Source organism: Leucoraja erinacea, chromosome 20 (genome assembly GCF_028641065.1).
Source record: "Leucoraja erinacea ecotype New England chromosome 20, Leri_hhj_1, whole genome shotgun sequence".
NCBI lineage: Eukaryota > Metazoa > Chordata > Chondrichthyes > Rajiformes > Rajidae > Leucoraja > Leucoraja erinaceus.
The window spans coordinates 12,189,213-12,207,436 of record NC_073396.1 but is presented as its reverse complement, the minus strand read 5'-3'; the positions used below and the strand labels follow the sequence as shown (position 1 = coordinate 12,207,436).

At 46.0% G+C, this 18,224-nt stretch overlaps 1 protein-coding gene across 1 annotated transcript in view; it reads left to right on the top strand.

Moving 5' to 3' along the window:
* The window catches only part of hs3st4 (heparan sulfate (glucosamine) 3-O-sulfotransferase 4), a 164,348-nt gene extending 148,643 nt beyond the window's left edge, over positions 1–15,705 (top strand). The window contains exon 2 of the mRNA XM_055651280.1: positions 14,761–15,705. Within this exon, the coding sequence (XP_055507255.1) occupies positions 14,761–15,403 (643 nt within the window). The 3' untranslated portion in view covers positions 15,404–15,705. The remainder of the gene's footprint in view (positions 1–14,760) is intronic.
* The last annotated feature ends 2,519 nt before the right edge of the window (positions 15,706–18,224 follow it).

Sequence of the window (18,224 nt, the reverse complement as noted above, 5' to 3'; positions counted from 1 at the left end):
CCTCCCCACATGGTTCCACCCACCTATCATCCACACCTTTCCCCTTGGGACCCCTTGTCCCCTCTTCCCCTGGTTGCAGAAAACAACGGAAATTAAATACATTTAAATAAAATAAAGTACCTTATACATATTCTGTTCAGACTGCAGCTGAAGGTGCATGAGGTGTATAAAATCATGAGAGGAATAGATCGGGATGATGCACAGGGTCCCTTGCCCAGTGAAGGTGAATCGAGGACCAGAGGACATAGGTTCAAGGTGAAGGGGAAAATATATAATGTTAAACTGAGGGGTAACTTTTTCACACAGAGGGTAGTGGGCGTATGGAACAAGCTGCCAGAGGAGGGAGTTGAGGTTGGGACTATCCCACCATTTAAGAAACAGTTAGACAGATACATGGACAGGACAGGTTTGGAGGGCCATGGACTAGCAATGTTACAAAATTTTGAGATTTAAAAAATCAAGTCTGCAATTTATCCCATCAGATAAAGCATAACAATAAGTTTAATTTGACACCAAATTCACTTTCATATCTCAAGTATTAAAAAAGTTATGACCATTTTCATACTCGGAAATTAGCATCTTGTTCCCTATTGATTTTCAATGGACATTACAAAAAAGCTGTGATCTTGGATAATCAAACGCCCATTTCTTAAGGAAAGATTAACATTTTTAAATAGCCTAAGTGTCCAAAGATTATTCACAAATAATTCACAATATAACATGATTTTTATATCTAATTTACATTAATTTATAGGCCAAATGGAAGGAATTTAGTGTTCAATTGCTGTAAATAAATGCCCATTTAAATCGGCTTTCTAGTGGGTTCATGTGAACGCGCTGGTTTAGAACGTTGACATAGCGCTGGATTAGTGCCCTCAAATGCCGAGAAAAATACTGCGGGATATAAAAAGCCCAAAATGAACTATTCGTTATAGATAACTTGATATATAGGGTTATATATATGCCCCATTTAATGTAAAGATAAGGTACATACCTTTAATTGTTTGCTCTATAAAACCCTGGGGCTGCGAGAGGTTGCGAGATGAAACAGTAATTTTAAAACTATTAGAACTATATTATCGAGGCCTATAAAACTAATAATACCTTTTGCGACCGGGTCTTGCAGCGATTTTTCGTTAATGATTTACTAGGCTGAACATGTGCAATTAGTACAGCCTAGTAAAAATCGCGTTTTAAACCCGCCCCCTCCAAACAGCGCCAAAATCGCGGCCATGGCTGAGGGCAGATTCCCAATGACGATTCAGGTAGGTTTTGTAACATACCTACATGGACCAAGCGCGGGCTGGTGGGACGAGTGTAGCTGGGACACGTTGGCCAGTGTGTGCAAGTGGGGATGAAGGGCCTGTTTCCATGCTGTGTCATTCTATAACTATGACTCTATGCAGCTATTACCTCCATTTGACTGGCACCTGGTCAAGGCCCAGAGGTCCGAGGTCAGAAGTCAGTGCCAAAACCTGGGTTAACTTTGGAAGTTTGTAGTTTTGCAGATGGAATCTGCGGAGCCTAGCTACAGAGTTGAGGCAGGAGTCGAGATCCAGCGTCTAGAAGCTGGAGCCGTCTGCCTGGGAATCCTCACGTCACGTTCCACAAAATTAGACAGTTCGGTTAAGTGGAAGGGCTGTCCACGTCTCCCCAGAGAGTGACGAGGTGAAAGGACTTGCACAGTGGCGCCGAGGCTGAGAAAAATGAGTCACACAGTACAGCAAAGAAACCTATCCCCTTACACCCAACCGAGCCAGCCCAGACACCTCTCTCTGTTCAGGGGCCTCTTTGTCTGAGATAACCAGCCACACAAAGGTTGACTTTAATTTACACACATGCCATGATATAAGAGGCAGGAATGAGTCATTCTATTTCCCCTTCCACGTGTGAGTCTCACACAAGGCACAAAATGAAAATAAAACAATAATCATCATTCTTCTCAGGGAATGTATTACAATGAGGATGTGGGGTGCGTCAGTGTTATAACGCTGCATATGAGTTATATAAATATGCTACCGTGAAGGCTTGGGGTAAATCAGAGTGTTATAATGAAGGTGGGTTATAATCAAAGTGATCTAGTGAGATTATATTGTAGATCATATTGTAGTCATAAAAGGATGCTGTATATATTTAGTTTAGTTCAGTGACATAGCATGGAAGCAGGCCCTTCGGCCCGCCGAGTCCATACTGACCAGCGATTCCCCGCAAGCCTACACTATCCTACTACACACACTCAGTACAATTTACAATTTTACCAAGCCAATTAACCTGCAAATCTGTTTGTCTTTGGAGTGTGGGAGGAAACCGGAACACCCGGAGAAAACCCGTGCAGGTCACGGGGAGAACGTACAAACACCGTACAGGCAGCACCCGTAGTCAGAATTGAACCAGGGTCACTGGCGCTATGAGGCAGTAACTCTACCGCTGCACCACTGTGTCACCTGTGCTGCATATCAGAGTGTTATGGGGAAGGTATGATAACACTTGGCACTGAGGAATCAGAGAGTATCAGGATGTTACAGCAAGGGTATATCAGACTTAAACTCAAGCTGTGTTGTATAATTAGGATGAGACAATGTGGATGTGGAGGCTGCAGCTGTAGCGGGTCTAGTGAGATCTGGAGGTCATAGATATAAAATCACGAAATATTAATTAAGAGCGATGTGGAAGACAACTTGCACAGCATGTGGTTAGAATCTGCAACGCTGTCTACAGATATGGTGAAGCTTTGGCTCCACTGTGTGGAGAAATTGCAAGGCCATGGAAAAAGGGTCAAGGGTGGGTGGGATGAACATGGTAGGGAACTGGCACAGGCATGATGGGCAGAATGGCCTCCTGTGCTGCAACTGTGATTCTAACAGGGAGGGTTATAGTGAGGGGATAGTAATGTCAAAGAGTGTAAGGTACAGCACAAGGCGGCCCGGTGGCACAGCGGTAGAGTTACTGTCTAACAGCGCCAGAGACCTGGGTTCAATCCTGGCTGCGGGTGCTGTCCGTATGGAGTTTGTACGTTCTCCCCATCACCACATGGGTTTTCTCAGAGACCTTTGTTTTCCTCCCACACTCCAAAGACGTACAGGTTCTTGGTTGGTTCTTGGTTTCTTGGTCCTCCAAAATATTCCAAATGGAATTTAAACTGGAGGTGGTGGAGGGAGGGCTTAAGCCAGAAAGGGTTATTGGGAAGAAAGAGCTACTTTAAATTTAGTTTGTAGGCTAATTGGCTTGGTGTAAATATAAATTGTCCCTAGTGTGTGTAGGATGGTGTTAATGTGCGGGGATCGCTGGTCGGAGCGGACCCGGTGGGCTGAGGGGCCTGTTTCCACGCTGTATTTCTAAACTAAACTTAAAAAAAAAAGAATATGCCAGTGAGGTTGTGAACCTTAGCTTCGAGCAAAGTTCTGCAAAGCCCCATAGATGAAAGCCTCATCTCCCTGCAGTGACATCACTTGGCTGTGCTGTCTTTACTCTATTTCGTTAAACAGCTCTTGCTTCAATTAAATATCCTGTGTGGAAAAACCTTGTCATTCTACAAGGAGCAGGTGTGCATTATATTTTCCTGTTTGTTTCACTTTGTATTGCATTAAACTGCCTGTATTGAGCATGCAGGATGAGTAAATATAGCTGTAATATTTTAAGGCTTGTCACAAGCTGGTTTCATGTTTTTGCAGCAGATCACAGGAACATGGGAAGAAAGCATGTTGTTGGGGGTTTTCTCTGTTCTTGTATCATTTCTGCTGATCTTCTGCGAATGTTATTGTGGGAAATTCCCTGTGGATCTTCCATACGGAATATTTAATGCTGATCTGAAGATTCTTACCCTTTTAAACTAGATTAGTGAACTTTAAGCTATGCCTTTACTTTTTCCTGGCAGAACTCTGTCTGCAACATTAGTGATCAATTCTTGTTGTATTCCAATGCCCACATCCGTCAACAAATAGCATTTAACTCCAGGTTAGATCCTAATGGATCCGAATACACAATAAATGGCCAAGGCACTTTTACGGTAGAAGTGAATAGGATGGGGGTTCAGCGTTAAAACTCAGAGATACAGTTCCGGGATGGGGCCAGTGTACGCCTGGAACAAGGATTGTTCAACGTACCCGATAAAGAGGCAGGCATAGCTGGCGCCCATGCTAGTGCCCACAGCTACGCCTTTGATTTGGATGAGGAAATCGAGATGAGGAAAACTTTTTTCACACAGAGAGTGGTGAATCTCTGGAATTCTCTGCCGCAGAAGGTAGTTGAGGCCAGTTCATTGGCTATATTTAAGAGGGAGTTCGATGTGGCCCTTGTGGCTAAAGGGATCAGGAGGTATGGAGAGGTAGGGAGTGCAGAGAAGGTTCACCAGACTGATTCCTAGGATGTCAGGACTGTCTTATGAAGAAAGACTAGACAGACTTGGTTTATACTCTCTAGAATTTAGGAGATTGAGAGGGGATCTTATAGAAACTTACAAAATTCTTAAGGGGTTGGACAGGCTAGATGCAGGAAGATTGCTCCCGATGTTGGGGAAGTCCAGGACAAGGGGTCACAGCTGGAGGATAAGTGGGAAATCCTTTAAAACCGAGATGAGAAGAACTTTTTTCACACAGAGAGTGGTGAATCTCTGGAACTCTCTGCCACAGAGAGTAGTTGAGGCCAGTTCATTGGCTATATTTAAGAGGGAGTTAGATGTGGCCCTTGTGGCTAAGGGGATCAGGGGGTATGGAGAGAAGGCAGGTACGGGATACTGAGTTGGATGATCAGCCATGATCATATTGAATGGCGGTGCAGGCTCGAAGGGCCGAATGGCCTACTCCTGCACCTATTTTCTATGTTTCTATGTTTCTATGATTTGGAGGAAGTTGGAGTCGTCGAAGGAGAAACATAGAAAATAGGTGCAGGAGGCCATTCGGCCCTTCGAGCCTGCACCGCCATTCATTGCGATCATGGCTGATCGTCCCCAATCAATAACCCGTGTCTGCCTTCTCCCCATATCTCTTGATTCCACTAGCTACTAGAGCTCTATCTCTTTCTTAAATCCATCCAGTGATTTGCCCTCCACTGCCCTCTGTGTCAGGAAATTCCACAAATTCACAACTCTCTGGGTGAAAAAAGGTTTTTCTCACCTCTTAAATGGCCTCCCTTTTATTCTAAGACAGTGGCCCCTGGTTCTGGACTTGCCCAACATTGGAAACATTGGAGAAGTTGGTGAGGACCAGCTCTGCTAGGCGGAGGAGAGTGTTACTGGAGGGAAATTAGCTGGTTCTGTGGTCGAGGAAGAAACAGTTAAAACGGGGATAGCGTTCGGGGATAGGGCCAATGTCGTTAAAACGTAGATAGAAGGGTCTCGACAACTCTGAATCGACGCCCAGAGGACGGAGGTTTAAGATGAAGGGGAAAAGTTTTAATAGTAATTGAGGGGTAACTTATTCACACAAAGGCTGGTAAAAACTGTTATGGAACAAGCTTCCAGAGGAGGTAGTTGAGGCAGGGACTATCCCAACATTTAAGAAGCAGTTAGAGAGGTGAATGGATGGGACAGGTTTGGACGGATATGGACCAAATGCTAGCAGGTGGGACTAGTGTAGCTGGGACATGTTGGCCGGAGAGGGCAAGTTGGGCCAAAGGGCCTCTTTCCACACTGTATCATTCTATGGCTCTATGACACAAAACATCACTTATTCCTTATCTCCAGAGATGCTGTCTGAGTTACTCCAGCTTTTTTGTGTCTATCCTCTGAATAGGATGGAAATATTTTATCCGCAATCATGGATGCAGTGGTAATCTGTAATTTCCCCTTGAAGTCACATACACACACACACACACACACACACACACACACACACACACACACACACACACACACACACACACACACACACACACACACACACACACACACACACACACACACACACACACACACACACATCTCGCCAGGGACACAAGGCTTTGTTGCTGGGAATTCCCTGCAAAAACAGCTTCGGGCCATCTTCACCACAAAATCAGCAGCGTTTCACGAAGAACCACCAACCATAACACCTTCTCCGGGGAGCCGGGGATGGCTATTAAATGTGATCTTGCCAATGGTGTCCTTGCCCCAGGAATGAATGTGAATGAGAAAACAAATCTATTGCGGCGGTAAAAGCAGTAAATGCTGCAAAAATATTCATCATTCATTGAGAGAGATAAAAAGAAGGGGGGGGGGGGGGGGGGGGGAAACCTCAGGACCATGCGCCTATCCTCATTGAGAGGACAGTGTTGGAGACAGCTTCGAGTTCCTGGGATTGGACAGGCTAGGTGCAGGGAAAATGTTCCCGATGTTGGGGGAGTCCAGAACAGTTTAAGAATAAGGGGAAGGCCATTTAGGACTGAGATGAGAAAAAACTTTTTCGCCCAGAGAGTTGTGAATTGGTAGAATTCTCTGCCTCAGAAGGCAGTGGAGGCCATAATCACTGGATGTTTTCAAGAGTGAGTTAGCTCTTGGGCTAACAGAATCAAGGGATATAGGGAAAAAGCAGGAACGGGGTATTGATTTTGGATGATCAGCCATGATCATGTTGATTGGCAGTGCTGGCTCGAAGGGCCGAATGGCCTACTCCTGCACCTATTTTCTATGTTTTTACACATCTCTGATGATCTGCGCTAGGCCACATGGAAAGCTCAGCAATGGCTCTACTCCCCCAGAGGCTGGAGAAGATTTGGCATGCTGTCGAATACTCTATCGAACTGCAAGTGAATGGCGGAGAGCTTACTGACTGACCGCGTTACAGCCTGGCTCTTCAGAAATTCGAATGTTCAAGAATGAAGAAGGCTGCAGAAAGTGGTGGAAATGGCCCGATCCATCACGGATATCGAACTCCTTGATCGACCTTATCTTTTTGATGGGGTGAGAGGTAAAGCAAGGGCTATTTGAAGTTGGAGAAGTCAATGTTCATACCGCTGGGGTGTGAGCTACCCAAGCAAAATAGGAGGTGCTGTTCCTCCAATTTGCGCTGGGCCCCACTCTGACAATGGAGGAGGCACAGGACAGAAAGGTCAGATTGGGAATGGGAGGGGGAGTTAAAGTGCTGAGCAACCAGGAGATCAGGTAGGTTAAGGCAGACTGAGCGGAGGTGTTCAGCGAAACGATCGCCGAGTCTGCGCTTGGTCTCACCGATGTACAGAAGTTGACACCTGTAACAGCGGATACAGTAGATGAGGTTGGAGGAGGTGCAAGTGAACCTCTGCCTCATCTGGAAAGACTATTGATGTCCTTGGTTGGAGTCGAGGGGGGAGCTAAAGGGACAGGTGTTGCATCTCCTGTGGTTACAGGGGAAGGTACCTGGTCTATCCAAGTTTGATGCTGTTAAGCTGGAAAAGGTGCAGATAAGATTTACGAGGATCTCATCAGGAATCAAGGGCCTTAGATATAGGGAGTGGTTGAGCAGGTGAAGACTTTATACCTTGGAGTGCAGAAGGATCAGGAGTTATCTTATAGCGGTGTATAAAATAGATTGGGTAAGTTAGTGCAGAGGCTCTTTTACCCAGAGTAGGGGAATCAAGAACAAGAGGACATAGGTTTAAGGTGAGGGGGAAAGATTTAATAGCAACTTGGTGGAAAACTTTTTTAAGCAAACTGCCAGAGGAAGTCATTGAGGCAGGTACTATTACAACATTTAAAAAACATTTGGACTGGTTTACATGGATAGGATAGGTTTAGAGGGATATGGGGCAAGTGCAGGCAGATGGGGCTAGTGTAGGTCGGTCGGCATGAGCAAGTTGGGCCGAAGGGCCTGTTTCCACGCTGTATTACTCGATACCTCTATGACTGTGAGAATCTGATTCCATACTCATAAGGTTAGTGTAGTAAGGTCAGAGATGTTGTCAGCAGGCATCGTGTGTAATATCAATAATTGCTTATATCTCTTTCAAGATAAAGTCACATTTTCAGAGTTTAATTGCAGCCAGAATGGTTTGTGAGTAGCTGGAGATCATTTTCATTCTCTTTTTTTCTGAAGATTACACTGGAGAAAACTACAAAGGCCCCTGATCTGCAGTATAGAGATCGCTGCTGATCGATACTTTACATGAATGGACCCGATGTATGGATTACAGGGATCGTGTGTCTGAAATATATTTAGAATTCTCATCCTGCTCCCGTTTCTGCAGGGCTCTGGCAGCTTCACTTAAAGGGACAGTCTCTGATCAAGGTCTCTTCGGGGAATGTCCCGTTGATAGGATTTTGTTCTTTTTTTCTGGCACAGCGGTGGAGTCGCTCCCTTACAGCGTTTACATCCAGAGACCCGGGTTCGATCCTGACCACGGGCGCTGTCCGTAGCGAGTTTGTTTGTACATTCTTCCCCGCGACCCGCGTGGGTTTTCTCCGAGATCTTCGGTTTCCTCCCACACTCCAAAGTGCAGGAGCACAATACTCCACGCTACAAGAGACGGGTGTTAGAGGTTATGGGGAGAAGAATGGGGTTAGGAGGGAGGGATAGATGACACATGATTGAATGGAGGAGTAGACTAGATGGGCCGAATGGCCCAATTCTGCTCCTACTACTTATGGCTTATGATCACAGTTTGTAGGTTAATTGGCTTGGTATAAATGTAAATTGTCCCTAGTGCGTTTGGTAGCGTAAATGAGCGGGGACCGCAGGTGCCTGTTGCCGCGCTGTGCCTCTAAAACTAAAACTAAAACTAAATCACATACCTAATAGTACAGGGAGACTCTCTAGGTGTTGCACAGCCCTACACTGCCCTCTAGGCAGCCTCTGGTGGTATGTGAGAGTAAATGTAAAGAGGCAAGCCTGAAATATAGAAACATAGAAAAATAGGTGCAGGAGTAGGCCACTAGGCCCTTCGAGCCAGCACCGCCATTCAATATGATCATGGCTGCTCATCTAAAATCAGTACCCCGTTCCTGCTTTTTCCCCATATCCTTTGATTCCTTTAGCCCCAAGAGCTAAATCTAACTCTCTCTTGAAAACATCCTCGAATTGGCCTCCACTGCCTTCTGTGACAGAGAATTCCACAGATTCACAACTCTCTGGGTGAAGAAATTTCTCTTCACCTCAGTCCTAAATAGCCTATCCCTTATACTTAAATTGTGACCCCTAGTTCTGGACTCCCCCAACATCGGGAACATTTTCCCTGCATCCAGCCTATTCTCATTTCATGTTGGCAACCGTCTGGAATTGCCTCAGTCTTCTGGAATTAAGAATTAATTTCAGCATTGTGGCCCTGAGTAATCTGGAGGGGGGAGTGGGGAGGGGAGGAGGGAGGGTGGGGGGGGGGGGGGGGGGGGGGGAGGAAAAACATGAAAGGATTAGAAAGTGGCGTGATAATTTAAATGCCTTGGAACCTTCTCCTTTATTAAGAAACAAAATATTGGAGGTGGAAAAAGGCAGCTTGATTTGCCAAGCAGCTTGGAAGCCAAGTGAGGAGGTCATGAGATGAAACCTCTAGGAATACATCCAACTGAAGTTGGCAGTTTTATGCTTGTTTTATAACACAAGCTCATCACTGGATGATTTAGTGCAAGGCAGACGATGCCGTTCCCTCCAAGCATATCACTTTGCTTTTTTTCTTCATTTCCCGGCAGCTGCATTAAGCTGTTGAAATCCTTTGCCCTGACAACACTGGTTGGAGAAGGGTGATAAACAATCCTACTTCATCTATTAACTAAGGGACAAGATCAATGCTGCGTTTCCTGCGCTGCCAAGGCGCCGCATCTGGACCTTTCGCTGTGAGGGGTGTACTTTTCATACTCCATTCCCAGTTCATTGATCGAAGATGGGAATAGTGTCTCACCCAGCCCGCAGCTTTATTTACCGTGTGTGTGTGTGTGTGTGTGTGTGTGTGTGTGTTTGATGGGTGGTCATTAACACGCCCTTCCACCTTGCCGCGTCCGACTCTCGCACTCCCACGGCGGGTTCCCACGCCTTCGTTTGGAGTTCGGCGGCTTTGGCTCCGTGTGGGCCGTCACGGGAGGGGTCTTCTCGGCTTACACCTTGCGCCGCAGGTATTCCCCACCGCGTCCTCTACAAGGTTCTGCACAGCTCTGTAACTGAACCATCCAACCAACAAAGAGTCAAGAGTATGTTGTTCTCATGTCCCAGGCAGTACAATGACATTCTCACTTGCAACAGCACAACAGAATATGTTCAAGTTCAAGTTCAAGTAAGTTTATTGTCATGTGTCCCTGTATAGGACAATGAAATTCTTGCTTTGCTTCAGCACACAGAACATAGTAGGCATTTACTACAACACAGATCAGTGTGTCCATATACCATAATATAAATATATACACACATGAATAAATAAGCTGATAAAGTGCAAATAACTGAAAATGGGTTATTAATAATCAGAGTTTTGTCTGAGCCAGGTTTAATAGCCTGATGGCTGTGGGGAAGTAGCTATTCCTGAACCTGGTTGTTGCAGTCTTCAGGCTCCTGTACCTTCTACCTGAAGGTAGCAGGGAGATGTAAAGCCTCCTTCGACTAGTGTGTGTTGGTGATGTATTGTTTTAATGGTTGGCGTGGGGTGGGAGATTGCAACCTTCACATGGTCCGCCCTGTTTGGACGAATGTAATCAACCCGGCATGCACAATCAAATAAGATCAAATAGAACAAGTTGGCCTACAATGTGCATGCCATTAGCAAGAAGAAGAATTGTTGGCGTGGAAACAATCTTTCTGCACTGTATCTTTAAATTAAACTAACCTAAACAGATGCAGTTGGTTCATCAGTTTGACCACGCTTCATTACATGCATATGCATTCTTCCCTTCTGGATAAGGAGAACAAATGATGGAAGAACTCAGCAGATCAGGCAGGATCTGTGGAAAGAAAAACAGAGCTAGCATTTCAGACTATTGGGCTGGTTCACCGCAAGTTATGTGCAGTGTGAGTTCCCTCGACACTGTTACACTGTTCCTTTGGCTCCCCCAGGATGGATGTAGCTGATTCATCAGCTTTGACCAAGTTTCATTACATGCACACGATGTATTACTGCACACAGGAGACTGGCCTAGAGAAAGACTCGCAGACACACACACACAAACATGCACACACACGCACTGACAGACACATGGCAAATGACATTCACATTTACTAAAAAACAATTTTTTCGCTATGGATATGCACGCACACATATATAGGCACGCAGACACACACACAGACACATACACATACACACACAAAACACACACAAAATATACACGCACACAACACATTCACACATACAACAATACACACACACAAAAAAACTAACATATGTGCATTGGGTGCATGACTGAATTTGAATGCAATTCCCAATTTACCTGCTTTTAAACTGGGATAAGCAAAGCACGTGGGTTTGGATTTGTTTCATTTTCAGGCAACGCAAATAGACAATTACACCTCCCCCCCCCCCCCCCCCCCCCCCCCCCCCCCCCCCCCCCCCCCCCCCCCCACACAGACACTGTCCGGGTCTTCGACAGTCTTCACCACCTTGCGAACTGCATCTTGGCCAATTGAGTTGTCCTGACCCAAACAGCATCCCACAAAAAGCCCATGGAGCTCAGATTCATAAAGTGGTACAGTGTGGAAACAGGCCCTTCGGCCCAACTCGCCCGCACCGGCCAACATGTCGCAGCTACACTAGTCCCACCTGCCCGCGTTTGGCCCACATTCCTCCAAACTTGTCCTATCCATGTACCTGTATAAATGTTTCTTAAACTTTGGGATAGTCCCTGCCTCAACTACCTCCACCGGCAGCTTGTTCCATACACCCACCACCCTCTGTGTGAAAAGGTTACCCCTCAGGTTCCTATTAATTCTTTTCCCCTTCACCTTAAACCTATGTCCTCTGGTCCTCAATTCACCTACTCTGGGCAGGAGACTCTGTGCATCTACCCAATCTATTCCTCTCGTGATTTTGTACACCTCGATAAGACCACCCCTCATCCTCCTGCGTTCCAAGGAGTAGAATCCCAGCCTGCTCAACCTCTCCCTATAGCTCAGGCCCTCGAGCCCTGGCAACGTCCTCGTAAATCTTCTCTGTACCCTTTCCAGCTTGACGACATCTTTCCTGTGACATGGTGCCATTTTTTTGTCCTGTCAGAGGATTGCTCCATTGAGCATCAACAAACAAAGTGCTGAGCCCAAACCTCCAGGGATGGGAACCCTATCCTTAACGTACATACCAGACCCCCAAGCCAACCACGCTTGACACTCCAAGAATCCCACTCTGCCCAGTGAGTTGTTTAGAGTGCTCGCACCCCGCATTGAAGGTGAATTTTTGATTCTATGCAAAAGGGGATAAATAAATGGCGTATCCTTGGGAGAAAAAAATAATGCTGGAGCTTATTAAGCTGTGTTAACATGAGAAATTAATTTCAATTCTTTGGTAGACTACTAAATGTAAGGATATTTTAAATACATGATGCTCTTTGCCTGTGAGTTTGCATTCAAACACCCTGTAAACCACAATCAACATGTACAGAATCGGAATATTGTGGGTCTTTGTGAACATGTCTTGTTATTGTTTTCACTGCTAAGGTCGATCGCAGAATCACACTCTCTGTTATGCCTGTCTGTTTTCATCTGTCACAAAGTCTCTACCTGAGACACTCTGCTGATCAGCAGGGGCTTCCAGCACAGGAGGAGGCTGTCTATACATGTGTCCGTTGGAGCTGCTTCTTAGTTGAAACACTCCAAAATCCCACTTCCCTGGTTAGTGTAGTTTCGTTCAGAGATACAGCATGGAAACAGGCCCTTCAGCTCACTGAGTCCGCGCCGACCAGCGATCCCTGCACACTAAAGCCCCTGTCCAACTTAGGAGACCAAAACAGCGACCTCTGGTGACCTTGCCCGCCACCAAAAAAAAAAATCGAGGTCAAAGTGACCTGCAACCTCCTACCACCTCCCCCGCATATGTTGAAAACCTTCCTCGACTATGAAGAAAACCGGCTTCGACTAGACCTGCGACTACAAAATTATGGATTTTTAAAACGGCAACCTATTTTTAGTCGAGGCCGCTTTTAATCATGATGAAAAAATAGCAGCAACCTAGGTGAATCCTTGACCACGCGGAAACCACTTTCGAACCATTAGGGGGAGTGACCAAAACCTCCGGTGACCTCGTGGAACCCTTAGGTGGCGGGCAAGGTCACCAGAGGTTGCTGTTTAGGTCTCCTAAGTGGGACAGGGGCTTAACACTACCTTACACACACTGGGGACAATTTTACATTTACACCAGGCCAATTAACCTACAAACCTGCATGTCTTTGGCGAGTGGGTGGAAACCGAAGATTTCGGAGAAAATCCATCTTCCTTCCATTTATCACACTCGCTGCCTCAAAACGGCTGGCAGTATCATCAAAGACCCACACCATCCTGGCCACACACTCACCTCCCTGCTACCTTCAGGTAGAAGGTACAGGAGCCTGAAGACTGCAACAACCAGGTTCAGGAATAGCTACTTCCCCACAGCCATTAGGCTTTTAAACCTGGCTTGGACATAATGGCACACACGGCACCTCTGTCACAAAGGTATCGCATTGCCCGGATATTTTTAAGGCAGAGATTGATAGATTCTTAATTAGTGACGGTGTCAGGGGTTACGGGGAGAAGGCAGGAGAATGGGGTTAGGAGGGAGAGATAGATCAGCCATGATTGAATGGCGGAGTAGACATGATGGCCCGAATGGCCTAATTCTGCTCCTATCACATCCCTTTATGACCTTGTGCAAACCACAAGGCACTAACTATGCTGGAGTAACTCAGCAAGTCAGGCAAATGTCTGGAGAAAAGGTTGACCCAAAATGTTGGAGTAACTCAGCTGGACAGGCAGCATCTCTGGAGAGAAGGAACGGGTGAGACCCTTCCTGACGAAAAGGAATGGGTGATGTTTCGGGTCGAGACCCTTCATCAGACTTGAAATGTCACCCCTTTGCTTTTCCTTGGGTCAGGAACCAAGTGCCCAGAGCCAATGCACTGCACCTCTGGGTTAAAGGGGAGTTTCAAACCTGTTGGTCAAAGAATAAAGGATCCCTTGGATGAAAGAGATGGCACTGTGACTAGTAATTGACACATCTCCAGGACTACAGGCGATGCATGAATGTAATGTACAGGGCTACCTGCACTGGCCCTATGTCACGTTGAACAGTTCTGAATGGTTGACTTTGTTTCTGATGGGCCACTTTGCTGACTTAGCTGCTCTCAACCGAACAGGCAGCTTGCTGAAGGCAATGAACCTGAGTGCTAGAGTAGCTCAGCGGCTCAGGCAGCATCTCTGGAGGAAAGGAACAGGTGATGTTTTGGGTCGAGACCCTCCTTCAGATTGAGGGTCAGCGGAGAGGGAAAATAGAGATATGAAACGGCACAAAGAACAAATCATAGCCAATCAGATGATCAAGGCCAGATGGAGCCCACAATGGTCCATTGTTGGCTGTGGAGAAGGTAATAATTAGTGGATAGAAACAGTGAAACTAAGCAGGACGACAGTGAAACTAGTAGGATGACTAGGATGGGAAGGGGCGGAGAGAGAGGGAATGCACAGGTTACTCGAAGTTAGAAAAATCAATATTCGTACCGCTGGATTGTAAGCTGCCCGTGCAATATGTAAGTCTTTTGCCAATGAGCCTAGAAAGAACCAGGCTCAGGTTATTCTGGCTGATTTAATGATATTGTCTGTGCTTTAAGTATGGCCTGATTTCTCGATGACACTATTGTACGATACATTTACTGGAGGGAGTGGGGAGATACGATCGGCTTTTGTTCTAAAGTGTCTGTCTTTCTTTTGCTTTTAGAAACTTGATGCCCAAGACGTTGGATGGCCAGCTGACCATGGAGAAAACGCCCAGTTACTTCGTCACCAGGGAGGCACCAAAGCGCATCTTCTCCATGGCAAAGGTCACCAAGCTGGTGGTGGTGGTCAGGAACCCAGTGACCAGAGCCATTTCGGATTACACACAGACACTGTCCAAGAAACCCGAGATTCCCACCTTCGAGGTGCTGGCCTTCAAGAACAGGACCCTGGGTCTGATCGATGCCTCTTGGAGCGCCATCCGTATTGGGATCTACGCCTTGCACCTGGAGAACTGGCTCCAGTTCTTCCCCCTCTCCCAGATCCATTTCGTCAGCGGGGAGAGGCTCATCATTGACCCGGCCGGAGAAATGGGAAAAGTCCAGGACTTCTTGGGCCTCAAGAGGATCGTCACGGATAAACATTTTTACTTCAACAAAACCAAGGGATTTCCGTGCCTGAAGAAACCTGAAGACAGCAGCCTGCCAAGATGCCTCGGAAAATCCAAGGGGAGAACTCATCCGAAAATAGATCCCGATGTAATCCACAGACTGCGGAAGTTTTACAGACCTTTCAACGTCATGTTCCATCAGATTACGGGAGAAGACTTTGATTGGGAAAAGGATGAAAATCAAGAAATCAGTTGAGGATGTTAACATCCAGAAATTCAATAGAAGGGAACCAAAACTGGTTCCTTATTGAAAAAAGGAGATGGAACTAATTAAGACTATATTGATCATCTTTCAAAATAAAGAATGTTAATAAGACTGTAATTAATTTAAAAAAAAGAGGAATGATTTTTCAGCTATATTACAGATTACCAAAGGTGTTGTGCATATGAATTGTGATTATTTTGGAAAATTATTTTTCATGTTACGGTCAGCTCAATTTCCTGGCCTTTTCTCGCAGTTCGCTTCATCCAAATCAGGTTGGTTGATAAAGTCTACTGAGGATGCCCCATTCTGTCTTTATTGTGTCTTGTTCAGGACATGTTTCTTTTGGCAGATTTCCTTTTCCAATGTAAGGACCAGCGTTTAGTTTAGTTTAGTTTAGTTTAGTTTAGTTGTGAGATACAGCGTGGAAACAGGCCCTTCGGCCCTCCGAGTCCGCACCGACCACCATTCCCCGCACACTAACACTGTCCTACACACACTCGGGACAATTTTGCATTTATACCAAGTCAATTAACCTACAAACCTGTATGTCTATGGAGTGTGGGAGGAAACCGACGATCTCGGAGAAAACCCACGCAGGTCACGGGGAGAACATGTTTATTTTACAAACTCCGTACAGACAATCAACCACCCGTAGTCGGGATCGAACCTGAGTCTCTGGCTCTGCAAGGCAGCAACTCTAACGTTGCGTCACTGTGTTACCCCAAACAGAGCTCACAACAGAGGTCACCAAGAGAGATAGGTAGCGAGCAGAGGAGAGGAGAGGAGAGGGCTTTCCAATCATTATAAGCAAGAGATGGAAATGGTGAATGCAGTATAAGTTCGATCCCAGCGAAAAATATCAAACACACTCTCGGGGGGCAGGCACAGCGGGGAGTCAGATAGAGAATAAACCTTCCTCTACGTTGCTGAATCAAACACTCCCAGGGAAGGAACAGCACGATTTATATAGAGGTGAAAATGTTCCTGTTCAATCCCTTCAGTCATTGCAATCAGGCACAGCAACCATAGATCACTTACCTCCTCCCTCACTCTATATATATATCTTGAAACTGCACAGTAGGAACTGAGAATCGAACCTCTGATCTCACGATGCCAAATTGCTTCATCAATCGGTGTTAACTCTGGCTGTGGTGGAGCTGGCACAGAATTGGAGTTTGTATGGTATGGTCTTGTACTGCTCCAGAAGGCAGTGTAATGAGAAGGGAAGAAGGAAAAATAACATCGCTACCAGAAGAGAGACTTAAAATGCTGGAGTAACTCAGCGGGTCAGACGGCATCTCTGGAGAAAAGGAGTAGGTGGCGTTTTGGGTCGAGACGCTTCTTCAGGCATGACATGACATGATGTCTCCTATTCACAGCAACTGTTAAGTGAGCTTTCTCCAAGGAGAGGAAACGGACAGAGTCACCTCATGCTTTTTTGGATCAGTCATCCCATTGCTTGCTGTCTAGTCGGTCCAGTGTAGAATGGAACCACAACAGTAAATGTGTAGGAAGGATCTGCAAATTCTGGTTTACACCGAAGACAGACACATAATACTGGAGTAACTCAGCGGGACAGACAGCATCTCTGCAGAGGAGGAACGGGTGACGTTCCGTGGTCGGGACCCTTCTTCAGACTGAGGGTCAGGGGAGAGGGAGAAACAGAGGGCATGGAGGGGTAAGGTGTGAAAACACAGATCAAAGAGGACGATGAGCAAGGAAAATGTAGAACGGTTCATTGTTAGCTGAGGGGAAGGTGACACCAAGGTACAAAATCAGAAATATTTAATCAGGACGATAATTAAACTAGTCGGAGAACTGGGATGGGGAGGGACGGAGAGAGAGGGAAAGCAAGGGTTACTTGAAGTTAGAGAAATCAATATTCATACCGCTGGGTTGCAAGCTGCCAAAGTGAAATATGAGGTGTTCCTATAATATCATATCAGTAAATACTGTGAATACACTCATGATTAAGCAGCACCTTCAGAGATTCCTATGCTTTTATACTTTTATACTTTTAGTTTTTTGGTTTGGAGATACAGCTAAACTACAGGAAACAGGCCTTTCGGCCCACCAGGTCCATGTTGACCAGCGATCCCCTGTGGACTCTATTTCCTTTTACTCAATATCTCATTGACATGAGGGACTTTCGTGTAATTGAGAATAATTCTTGTTGTGACTAATTTTGCACTGATAATTGTCTGGCATGAGCTGTTGACTTGTCCTCATCTCGATTGGAGCACCGGCATTAATCGAAGACCTATGACTGGTCCTTTCTTCATGTGCGTGCAGTGAGCAATTGTCCTGAAATATGTCTGACATTTGCAGACTGGTTCCATCAATCCAATGTAATCAAAAATTACCTTTGTATCTACCCTTGATCTATGAGCCGATTAATATAACTAAAATCCCCCTAGAACATGCACACCACCTGCTACAGGTGGACCAGGCCTGTAGCCTTTGGGAGAATGTCTTCCAGCACACCCTACAAACCCACGGGTCTGAAGATGGGCCGCGATCCACCACCCATCCTTTTTCCCCAGAGATGCTGCCTGACCCGCTGAGTAACTCCAGCACTGTCTGTCCATCTCCAAACCCCTTGACTTTAATCCACTAGAAGGCAAGGGAAGCAGTGCGGAGGAATACTAGCACTTACAAATTGGAGAAACACCAACTCATACTTCGCTTGGGCAGCTTACAACCCAACGGTATGAGTATGGATTTCTCTCATTTCAAGTAACCCTTGCATTCCCTTTCTCTGTGCCTCTTCATCCACCCAAGTCGTCCTGCCAGTTCCACTGTCGGCATCCAT